Source organism: Electrona antarctica (assembly GCF_951216825.1).
Source record: "Electrona antarctica genome assembly, chromosome: 24".
NCBI classification, from domain to species: Eukaryota; Metazoa; Chordata; class Actinopteri; order Myctophiformes; family Myctophidae; genus Electrona; species Electrona antarctica.
In genome coordinates, this window is record NC_136803.1 from 8,378,269 (window position 1) to 8,390,989 (window position 12,721).

Below are 12,721 nucleotides of genomic sequence, written 5' to 3' on the forward strand. Positions count from 1 at the left end.
GTCGTAATGACTGCTGACGCGTTGTGAGCTTGTAGATCTGCTATTTTCAGCATGCAACCAAGTGTAAAATGACTTATAGTGGATCTCTTGTCCACTAGTCCCTTCCTAACATCTAGTTTTCATCTGTTGACGCAATTGTCAATACATGTAGTCTCAGTTTTAGTCATAGCTTAGTTTTCATTTAGTTTCCATTTGGTTTTCCTCAGTGAAATAAGGTAGTCGACGAACATTTTTCGTCTTCGTTTTAGTCGACGAAAACAACACTGAATGGAACACATGCATCCTTCACCTACAGATTCAGTTTGTCCTGCAAAATGCTTTGACGCTAAATTAAATTAACCCATTCTGGGCGGGAACCCCTTTTGGTGTTAGCATTATGTTATGCTTTAGCTATTGTAAAATAGCAGATCTACAAGCTCGTAGCTCGGCGCGCTACGAGCTTGTAGGTCTGCTATTTTTGAAGAACGACTGACATAGAAACATATCTTTTTCAGAAAACTGTCAGGATGTAGAAGACATTTTTAGAATCTGATCTCAGGCCTAAATTAACTTAACCCACTGGCTTTGTGAAAATGGACATTCCCCTGGTTGACACTTCACTTCCTTCCATCTTTCTGTTGTGGTTTGTCAAAGTATCGTTCAACAGAATGTTATCTTCGATGGACATTGTATTGTCTTCTATCTAATGGCATCTCTTCCAGAAATCATTTCCAATTTTTCTCGTCTCATCCCTCCGTTGTGACCTGCTCAAATAACGATGTCACCAGATTTGACTGAGGGGCTGCCATCGTGCAGCCTTCCAAAATGAGTTCATAGCACAGGCAGACTCTTCACATACCAGGTTCCACACTCACTCCAGAGGGCCACTATAGTTCCACACTCACTCCAGAGGGCCACTATAGTTCCACACTCACTCCAGAGGGCCACTATAGTTCCACACTCACTCCAGAGGGCCACTATAGTTCCACACTCACTCCAGAGGGCCACTATAGTTCCACACTCACTCCAGAGGGCCACTATAGTTCCACACTCACTCCAGAGGGCCGCTATAGTTCCACACTCACTCCAGAGGGCCACTATAGTTCACACTCACTCCAGAGGGCCACTATAGTTCCACACTCACTCCAGAGGGCCGCTATAGTTCCACACTCACTCCAGAGGGCCGCTATAGTTCCACACTCACTCCAGAGGGCCGCTATAGTTCCACTGTGGAAGTGAGTGTGGAACTATATATTTTTGCTACTTTCATAGCAAAAATAGCAGATCTACAAGCTCAGCTTTTTTTTGTTTTGCTATATTTGAATTGAAATCCTGAATATTTCTTTTGATATTTTTTTTAATTGGAATCCTGAAAAGTTAAAATTTAATTTAATTTCAAATGCCTTTAATTATAGTTATGGTAACTTTATGAACTAAATACACATACATCAGACATAAAAAAGGTCAATTTTATACTATTCATTAAGCTACTAATTTAGACTGAAGTAATTCAATTCCGATATTAACCTGAGGGCCACACCTGAGGGCCACACCTGTGTGTAGAGCCGTCAACAGTGGGACTACTTACTTAGTAGTTGTCCTTCCTCTTAACAAACCCTGTCTTTTCCTCCTCCTCTCCTCCCCCTCCCCCCTCCTCTCCTCCCCCCTCCTCCCTCCTCCCCCCTCCTCTCCTCCTCCTCCTCCCCCTCTCCTCCTCCTCCCCCTCTCCTCCTCCCCCCCCTCCTCAGGTGAGCTACTACTTCCCTCTGAAGACGTTGTGGCGGTCCTTCTTCGCCGCCCTGGTGGCGGCCTTCACCCTGCGCTCCATCAACCCGTTCGGGAACAGCCGTCTGGTGCTGTTCTACGTGGAGTACCACACGCCCTGGTAATACTATACTAATACTGATACTGATACTAATACGATACTAATACTGATACTAATACTAATACTAATACTACTGTACCACACGCCTTGGTAATACGACACTAATACTATACTATACTATACTATACTAATACTAATACTATACTAATACTATACTATATTAATACTGATACTGATACTATACTAATACTATACTATATTAATACTGATACTGATACTATACTATACTATACTAATACTGATACTGATACTGATACTAATACTAATACTGATACTGATACTGATACTATACTAATGCTTATACTATACTAATACTGATACTGATACTATACTAATACTACTGTACCACACCCCCTGGTGAGAATACTGACGGGTCCATTTGGTTCCATTTGTACCATCTCAGAGTTATGTTAACAATATAACTTGGAGGTCCCAGAGATAGAAATGCCATTAACCCATTTTGACCTGAGATCAGATTCTAAAAATGTCTTCTACATCCTGGCAGTTTTCAGAAAAAGCTATGTTTCTATGTCAGTCGTTCTTCGATTTTTCAAAAATAGCAGACCTACAAGCTCGTAGCGCGCCACCGAGTGAGATCTTGTAGATCTGCTATTTTTCAATAGCTAAAGCATAACATAATGCTAACACCAAAAGGGGTTCCCGCCCAAAAATGGGTTAAATGGGGGTCCGTAGTAGGGCTTTAAAGGACCACTTCACCACTTTTCAACATCTCTTCATATAATTGGTCCTCACTAATGTTCATGATAAAACACAACCATTTTTTTCTACTCAGTCTGTGACTCATAGGAGGGCTGTGGGCAGTTCAGACACCCGTCCACCAGTGACATCATCGTTAGGCAGATTTTTTTTAAACAAGATTTGTTTTAAAATATATTAAGATTTGTATTATCGTGAGACCGATGGCTTCCATTATCGCATTGCAACTTTTCAGGAAAAGAAAGCCTGCAGTTTCTATTAGCATGGATTCACCATTGATGATGTCACTGGTGGACGGGTTTCTGAACTGCCCACAGCCCTCCTATGAGACACAGACTGAGTAGAACAAAATTGTGGTATTTTATCATGAACATTAGTGAGGACCAATTATAGGAAGAGAAGTTGAAAAGTGGTGAAGTGGTCCTTTAAGCAACTCGTGTTATGACTCCAGTGTGGTGTGAAGGCCCCAAGATCAGATGGATTATAGTTATAGTCAAAGTTTTTAAATGACAACCAGTCATTAGTCCTACAACCTATCTCAAACCCTCACCCTAACCCTAACCTCCCACGGGGCAGCACACCTAAACCTAACCTTAACCCATGTCTAACCAATGACTAGTCTAAACTACGTATGCACCCCGTACAAAGATTATTTAAAAAAAAAATATATATATATATATATATAATGTTTTTGTTTTTGTTTTTTTTACATAGTAGGTAAGCTAGTTAAACAACTAGTCCACTAGTAAACATGACTAGAAGTGAAAGCCCTAGTCTGTGTAGATAATGCATGTCAAACTGGGGGTCCGTAGACTAATGCATGTCAAACTGGGGGTCCTTGGACTAATGCATGTCAAACAGAGTCCTTGAAATTAAACAGGTTGAGAATCACTGCTAGAGCCGTAGAAATCTTCTCTCATGGGGGTCCCTGGTATATCTTTTCTAATGGGGGTCCGCGGGGCTGATTAGTGTCAGTTTTCTTTAATGATTTATCTTCCCCCACAAGCTTTTTTCACAATTTTTATTTAACTACATTGCAAAAGTAGCATTACTTTTCATGTCAAATTACTTAATTTCTGTGCAACAACTGTAAACATGCTTTCATGTTTAAACCTAGCTCGAGTTAACATTTCTTCTTTTCTTTGATGGCATCTTAGGATAGATGTAGACCTATTTGACAGTGTAGAAACATCTTAGGATAGATGTAGACCTATTTGACAGTGCAGAGACATCTTAGGATAGATGTAGACCTATTTGACAGTGCAGAAACATCTTAGGATCGATGTAGACCTATTTGACAGTGCAGAAAAATCTTAGGATAGATGTAGACCTATTTGACAGTGTAGAAACATCTTAGGATAGATGTAGACCTATTTGACAGTGCAGAAACATCTTAGGATAGATGTAGACCTATTTGACAGTACAGAAACATCTTAGGATAGATGTAGACCTATTTGACAGTGTAGAAACATCTTAGAATAGATGTAGACCTATTTGACAGTGCAGAAACATCTTAGGATAGATGTAGACCTATTTGACAGTGCAGAAAAATCTTAGGATAGATGTAGACCTATTTGACAGCAGAAACATCTTAGGATAGATGTAGACCTATTTGACAGTGCAGAAACATCTTAGGATAGATGTAGACCTATTTGACAGTACAGAAACATCTTAGGATAGATGTAGACCTATTTGACAGTGTAGAAACATCTTAGAATAGATGTAGACCTATTTGACAGCAGAAACATCTTAGGATAGATGTAGACCTATTTGACAGTGCAGAAACATCTTAGAATAGATGTAGACCTATTTGACAGCAGAAACATCTTAGGATAGATGTAGACCTATTTGACAGTGCAGAAACATCTTAGGATAGATGTAGACCTATTTGACTGTACAGAAACATCTTAGGATAGATGTAGACCTATTTGACAGTGCAGAAACATCTTAGGATAGATGTAGACCTATTTGACAGTGTAGAAACATCTTAGGGTAGATGTAGACCTATTTGACAGTACAGAAACATCTTAGGATAGATGTAGACCTATTTGACAGTGTAGAAACATCTTAGGATAGATGTAGACCTATTTGACAGTGTAGAAACAGCTTAGGATAGATGTAGACCTATTTGACAGTACAGCAACATCTTAGGATAGATGTAGACCTATTTGACAGTGCAGAAACATCTTAGGATAGATGTAGACCTATTTGACAGTAGAAACATCTTAGGATAGATATAGACCTATTTGACAGTACAGCAACATCTTAGGATAGATGTAGACCTATTTGACAGTACAGCAACATCTTAGGATAGATGTAGACCTATTTGACAGTGCAGAAACATAATTGCCTTCCTTGATGTATTAATGAGCATCACCTGTGTGACAGACACATACAGCTCCCCTCTGCAGGCCTCTACTACTGAAAGTGACTGCATGGAGTCTGTCTCATTTCTCTCCAAAAGCACGTGAATATGATTACAGCTCACACAGCTTTCTTTTTGAAAATCGATATTATTTTTTAATAAATCGATACATATCGTCGGGATATAATATCGATATATATCATTATACGATATATCGATACATGCCTAGTAACACTACAGCAGAACAGGTTGAATAATAAATGCTTCTGTCCAATAAAAACAGGTAACTGGTTCTGTCCAATAAAACAGGTACCTGGTTCTGTCCAATTAAAACAGGTACCTGGTTCTGTCCAATTAAAACAGGTACCTGGTTCTGTCCAATTAAAACAGGTACCTGGTTCTGTCCAATAAAAACAGGTACCTGGTTCTGTCCAATAAAAACAGGTTCATGGTTCTGTCCAATAAAAATAGGTACCTGGTTCTGTCCAATTAAAACAGGTACCTGGTTCTGTCCAATTAAAACAGGTACCTGGTTCTGTCCAATAAAAACAGGTACCTGGTTCTGTCCAATTAAAACAGATACCTGGTTCTGTCCAATAAAAACAGGTTCATGGTTCTGTCCAATTAAAACAGATACCTGGTTCTGTCCAATAAAAACAGGTTCATGGTTCTGTCCAATTAAAACAGGTACCTGGTTCTGTCCAATAAAAACAGGTTCATGGTTCTGTCCAATAAAAACAGATACCTGGTTCTGTCCAATTAAAACAGATACCTGGTTCTGTCCAATTAAAACAGGTACCTGGTTCTGTCCAATAAAAACAGGTACCTGGTTCTGTCCAATAAAAACAGATACCTGGTTCTGTCCAATAAAAACAGATACCTGGTTCTGTCCAATAAAACAGGTTCATGGTTCTGTCCAATAAAAACAGATACCTGGTTCTGTCCAATAAAAACAGGTACCTGGTTCTGTCCAATTAAAACAGGTACCTGGTTCTGTCCAATAAAAACAGATACCTGGTTCTGTCCAATAAAAACAGATACCTGGTTCTGTCCAATAAAAACAGGTTCATGGTTCTGTCCAATTAAAACAGATACCTGGTTCTGTCCAATAAAAACAGATACCTGGTTCCCTCCAATTACAACAGGTACATGGCGGAGCTGGTTCCGTTCATCCTGTTGGGCGTGTTCGGCGGGCTGTGGGGGACACTCTTCATCCGAGCCAACATCGCCTGGTGCCGCCGGCGCAAGACCACCCAGCTGGGCAGGTAAGGTACCTAGACGGAAAACCCACCTCTTCAGACTCCATCATGGCCCGTAGCCCAAGGGGCCAGTGAGGCTATTCAACGTTGAAGCTCTAGGTCCTAGTGGTAGGAGGAGGGACTACAGGCGGACCCGTGGATTCATGACCGGGAAACCCCGTGCAGCTGGGCTTTAACATTGAGCGCTCGGTTGCCCTACGTCACCCAGGACCTCAAAGTTGAGGTCCGGGGAGGGACTTCCGGCAGTCTTCCGGGTGCTTCAAAACACCACTGAGCAACTTCCACTGACATGAATAGCTGGGGGGGCGGAGCTTCGCGCCAGTTCAGTCTCTATTATATATATACTCTATGCCGTAGCCCCTCCCCGAGCCCCTTAGATAGCACTTTATGTAGACTTAGATAGCAGTTGATGCAGATTTATAGCATGCTATGTAGACGGCACTAGAATTGCATTGCATGTAGTCATAGCACTTCATAGTACATATGTATAGCATATAGCAACTGCGTGAAGCAGCCCCCACTCCTGTGCCAGTCCCCTCTCGTTTTGTCTGCGCCAACTGCGCTAAAGACTGCCACTCCGGAGCAGGGCTGTCCAGCCACAGCCGCCGCTGCAACAAAAACATGACCACTCAGGCGCAACCCATCGTCAACACTGACGGACGGATGCCTATGATGATGAGTTTATATGTATAGTTTCATTTCTTAGTTACGTTCTTAGCTTACGCATGTTTCATGATAAACTATGTTTTATGTATGTGATGTATTGCCATGATTTTTGTTCTTGCTTAATATAAATCGCTCTGGATTAAGAGCGTCTGCTAAATGCCTGTAAATTACTACAACTAAACCCTGTTCCCTCCATCAGGTACCTGGTTCTGGAGGTGAACCCAACCCGTACACTAAACCCTGTTCCTCCACCAGGTACCTGGTTCTGGAGGTGAACCCCAACCCGTACACTAAACCCTGTTCCCTCCACCAGGTACCTGGTTCTGGAGGTGAACCCAACCCGTACACTAAACCCTGTTCCTCCACTAGGTACCTGGTTCTGGAGGTGAACCCAACCCGTACACTAAACCCTGTTCCCTCCACCAGGTACCTGGTTCTGGAGGTGAACCCAACCCGTACACTAAACCCTGTTCCTCCACCAGGTACCTGGTTCTGGAGGTGAACCCAACCCGTACACTAAACCCTGTTCCTCCACCAGGTACCTGGTTCTGGAGGTGAACCCGTACACTAAACCCTGTTCCGTCCACCAGGTACCTGGTTCTGGAGGTGAACCCGTACACTAAACCCTGTTCCCTCCACCAGGTACCCGGTTCTGGAGGTGAACCCCAACCCGTACACTAAACCCTGTTCCCTCCACCAGGTACCCGGTTCTGGAGGTGAACCCCAACCCGTACACTAAACCCTGTTCCCTCCACCAGGTACCTGGTTCTGGAGGTGAACCCAACCCGTACACTAAACCCTGTTCCTCCACCAGGTACCTGGTTCTGGAGGTGAACCCCAACCCGTACACTAAACCCTGTTCCCTCCACCAGGTACCTGGTTCTGGAGGTGAACCCAACCCGTACACTAAACCCTGTTCCCTCCACCAGGTACCTGGTTCTGGAGGTGAACCCAACCCGTACACTAAACCCTGTTCCTCCACCAGGTACCTGGTTCTGGAGGTGAACCCAACCCGTACACTAAACCCTGTTCCTCCACCAGGTACCTGGTTCTGGAGGTGAACCCGTACACTAAACCCTGTTCCGTCCACCAGGTACCTGGTTCTGGAGGTGAACCCGTACACTAAACCCTGTTCCCTCCACCAGGTACCCGGTTCTGGAGGTGAACCCCAACCCGTACACTAAACCCTGTTCCCTCCTCCAGGTACCCGGTTCTGGAGGTCATCGCGGTGACAGCCATCACGGCTCTGGTGGCGTTCCCCAACCCGTACACGCGGCGCAGCACGTCGGAGCTGATCTCGGAGCTGTTCAACGACTGCGGCGCCCTGGAGTCCTCGCAGCTGTGCGACTACGTCAACAACCCCAACATGTCGCGGCCCGTGGACGACATACCCGACAGGCCCGCGGGCCCCGGGGTCTACAGCGCCCTCTGGCAGCTGGCGCTGGCGCTGGTCTTCAAGATCGTCATCACCATCTTCACGTTCGGCATGAAGGTATACCGTCTCCTAAACCCCATTTAGGCCTGACCTCAACATTTAAATCCTCCAGTTTTCTGAAATAAATGTTTTCACTATTTTTCAAAAATAGCAGACCTACAAGCTCGTATGAGCTTGTAGATCTGCTATTTTTCAATAGCTAAATTATAACATAATGTTTAAAACACCAAAAGGGGTTCCTGCCCAAAATGGGTTAAACGCATTTTGGACCTGAAGCCGATTTAAAAAAAGAAAAAAAAGGCTTCTAAATCCTGACAGTTTTCTGAAAACCCTGTTTCTACAGCTCCATCTCAATGAATTAGAATATTTTGTAAAAGTTAATTTTCTTCTGTAATATAATTCAAAAAGTGAAACTTCCATTTCATTATTCTCAATTCATTGTGCATAGTGTAAGTATTTAAAACCTTTTTTTGTTTTAATCTTGATGAGCTACAGAATACAGCTCATGAAAATGAAATCATCATCATCATCTCAATGAATTTGAATATTTTACGAGACCACATTTTACGAGACCACTAAAAAAATATATTTTTTTTAAACGAGAAATGTCGACCATCTAAAAAGTATATTAATGTATGCAGTTAATACTTGGTCTGGGCTACTTTTGAACACATTATTTCATAAATGGGGCGTGGCATGGAGGTGATCAGCCAATGGGGCGTGGCATGGAGGTGATCAGCCAATGGGGCGTGGCATGGAGGTGATCAGCTAATGGGGCGTGGCATGGAGGTGATCAGACTGTGGCACTGTTGAGGTGTTATGGAAGCCCAGGTTTGCTTTGATAACAGCCATAAATTAATTTGAATTGTTCAGTCTCATGTCTCACACCTTCCTCTTGACAATACAACCTAGATTATGTGGGGTTCAGGTCAGGCCAGTTGGCTGGTCAGTTAAGCACAGTAATACCATGGTCAGTACACCAGTTACTAGTAGTTTTAACACGGTAATACCATGGTCAGTACACCAGTTACTAGTAGTTTTAACACAGTAATACCATGGTCAGTACACCAGTTACTAGTAGTTTTAACACAGTAATACCATGGTCAGTACACCAGTTACTAGTAGTTTTAACACAGTAATACCATGGTCAGTACACCAGTTACTAGTAGTTTTAACACAGTAATACCATGGTCAGTACACCAGTTACTAGTAGTTTTAACACAGTAATACCATGGTCAGTACACCAGTTACTAGTAGTTTTAACACAGTAATGCCATGGTCAGTACACCAGTTACTAGTAGTTTTAACACAGTAATACCATGGTCAGTACACCAGTTACTAGTAGTTTTAACACAGTAATACCATGGTCAGTACACCAGTTATATACTAGCAGTTTTGGCTCTGTGGGCAGGTGCCAAATCAAGCTGGAAAGGAAAATTAGCATCTCCATGAAGCTTGTCAACATACTGAAGCACAATGTACTCTAAAAAGATGGCTGTGTTGAAACCAGTGTTAGGTTTTCACTGTCAGTGGATCAACACCATAGCAGATAACATGGCCTAAATCATCACTGGCAGGTGTAGTTTTGGCTCTGTGGGCAGGTGTAGTTTTGGCTCTGTGGGCAGGTGTAGTTTTGGCTCTGTGGGCAGGTGTAGTTCTGGCTCTGTTGGCAGGTGTAGTTTTGGCTCTGTGGGCAGGTGTAGTTTTGGCTCTGTGGGCAGGTGTTGTTCTGGCTCTGTGGGCAGGTATAGTTTTGGCTCTGTGGGCAGGTGTAGTTTTGGCTATGTGGGCAGGTATAGTTTTTAGACCACTAAAAAAATATATATTTTTTAAACGAGAAATGTCGACCATCTAAAAAGTATATTAATGTATGCAGTTAATACTTGGTCTGGGCTACTTTTGAACACATTATTTCATAAATGGGGCGTGGCATGGAGGTGATCAGCCAATGGGGCGTGGCATGGAGGTGATCAGCCAATGGGGCGTGGCATGGAGGTGATCAGACTGTGGCACTGCTGAGGTGTTATGGAAGCCCAGGTTTGCTTTGATAACAGCCATAAATTAATTTGAATTGTTCAGTCTCATGTCTCACACCTTCCTCTTGACAATACAACCTAGATTATGTGGGGTTCAGGTCAGGCCAGTTGGCTGGTCAGTTAAGCACAGTAATACCATGGTCAGTACACCAGTTACTAGTAGTTTTAACACAGTAATACCATGGTCAGTACACCAGTTATATACTAGCAGTTTTGGCTCTGTGGGCAGGTGCCAAATCAAGCTGGAAAGGAAAATTAGCATCTCCATGAAGCTTGTCAACATACTGAAGCACAATGTACTCTAAAAAGATGGCTGTGTTGAAACCAGTGTTAGGTTTTCACTGTCAGTGGATCAACACCATAGCAGATAACATGGCCTAAATCATCACTGGCAGGTGTAGTTTTGGCTCTGTGGGCAGGTGTAGTTTTGGCTCTGTGGGCAGGTGTAGTTTTGGCTCTGTGGGCAGGTGTAGTTCTGGCTCTGTTGGCAGGTGTAGTTTTGGCTCTGTGGGCAGGTGTAGTTTTGGCTCTGTGGGCAGGTGTTGTTCTGGCTCTGTGGGCAGGTATAGTTTTGGCTCTGTGGGCAGGTGTAGTTTTGGCTATGTGGGCAGGTATAGTTTTGGCTCTGTGGGCAGGTGTAGTTTTGGCTATGTGGGCAGGTATAGTTTTGGCTCTGTGGGCAGGTGTAGTTTTGGCTATGTGGGCAGGTTTAGTTTTGGCTCTGTGGGCAGGTGTAGTTTTGGCTCTGTGGGCAGGTGTAGTTCTGGCTCTGTGGGCAGGTGTAGTTTTGGCTCTGTGGGCAGGTGTAGTTCTGGCTCTGTGGGCAGGTGTAGTTTTGGCTCTGTGGGCAGGTGTAGTTTTGGCTCTGTGGGCAGGTGTAGTTCTGGCTCTGTGGGCAGGTGTAGTTTTGGCTCTGTGGGCAGGTGTAGTTCTGGCTCTGTGGGCAGGTGTAGTTTTGGCTCTGTGGGCAGGTGTAGTTCTGGCTCTGTGGGCAGGTGTAGTTCTGGCTCTGTGGGCAGGTGTAGTTTTGGCTATGTGGGCAGGTGTAGTTTTGGCTCTGTGGGCAGGTGCCAAGTGCTGCTGGAAAAGGAAGATCAGCATCAACATAAAGCTTGTCAATGTACGGAGGCACACAGTGCTGTAAAATATCATAATAGACGGTTGTGTTGAGACTCTGGACTTGACAAAACACAGTGATGATTTAGGCCGTGTTATCTGCTATGGTGTTGGTCCACTGACAGTGGATCAACCACCCGTTAGTAACCAAATGGACCCTTATAGATCTTTAACTCTTGATAGTGTAAAATGAAACCAAATGGGTCCATTTGGTTTCATTCCATTGTTAAACATTTGCCTTACTTAATTTACAAGAAGTCTACACAATTAGAGCAGGTAAAATAATGCTCATGTTGATCAACATTTGCCCGTTATATCTCCTAATGGTACCAACATCAATTCATATCCATCCATCTTCAACCGCTTATCCGTAGTCGAGTCGTGGGGGCTACAGCTCCACCAGAGAGCTCCAGTCTTCCCTCTCCAGAGCAGCAATAGTGACTTCCTCCTGGGCGGTCCTGGCAGATATTGGCGATATAAATCCTCCAACTTATCCTTGGTCTGCCCTGGGGGTCTCCTCCCAGTGGGACGTGCCTCGAGGACCTCCCTAGGGAGACGCTCGAGAGGCATCCTAACCAGATGCCCCGAACTACCTAAGCTGGCTCCTTTTCAGGCAAAGAAGCAGCGACTCTACTCGGAGTCTCTGACGCGTGACTGAACTTCTCACCCTATCTCTAAGGGAGATGAACTTCTCACCCTATCTCTAAGGGAGATGAACTTCTCACCCTATCTCTAAGGGAGATGAACTTCTCACCCTATCTCTAAGGGAGGTGAACTTCTCACCTTAGAGGTGAACTTCTCACCCTATCTCTAAGGGAGGTAAACTTCTCACCCTATCTCTAAGGGAGGTGAACTTCTCACCCTATCTCTAAGGGAGGTGAACTTCTCACCCTATCTCTAAGGGAGGTAAACTTCTCACCCTATCTCTAAGGGAGGTGAACTTCTCACCCTATCTCTAAGGGAGGTGAACTTCTCACCCTATCTCTAAGGGAGATGAACTTCTCACCCTATCTCTAAGGGAGGTGAACTTCTCAGTTCTCACCCTATCTCTAAGGGAGATGCCAGACACATTTCGGCCGTTTGTATCCGCAACCTTATTCTTTGGGTCATGACCCACACTTCATGACCATATAAACGAAGATTGCTCGGTATAGACATATCCAACGATAACAAAAATATTCTAGTTTAGGGTTTGAGAGACTAATTGTCATCACATGGTGTTTCCGTAGCTCAAATGCCCAAATAAATAATGGACGTTGATGT

The 12,721-nt window shown here is 43.8% G+C and overlaps 1 protein-coding gene across 1 annotated transcript in view; it reads left to right on the forward strand.

Moving 5' to 3' along the window:
• clcn4 (chloride channel, voltage-sensitive 4) overlaps nt 1-12,721 on the forward strand; it is a 57,598-nt gene that overhangs the window by 36,232 nt on the left and 8,645 nt on the right. The window contains exons 8-10 of the mRNA XM_079495161.1: nt 1,728-1,864; nt 6,092-6,211; nt 8,075-8,363. Of these exons, the coding sequence (XP_079351287.1) occupies nt 1,728-1,864; nt 6,092-6,211; nt 8,075-8,363 (546 nt within the window). The remainder of the gene's footprint in view (nt 1-1,727; nt 1,865-6,091; nt 6,212-8,074; nt 8,364-12,721) is intronic.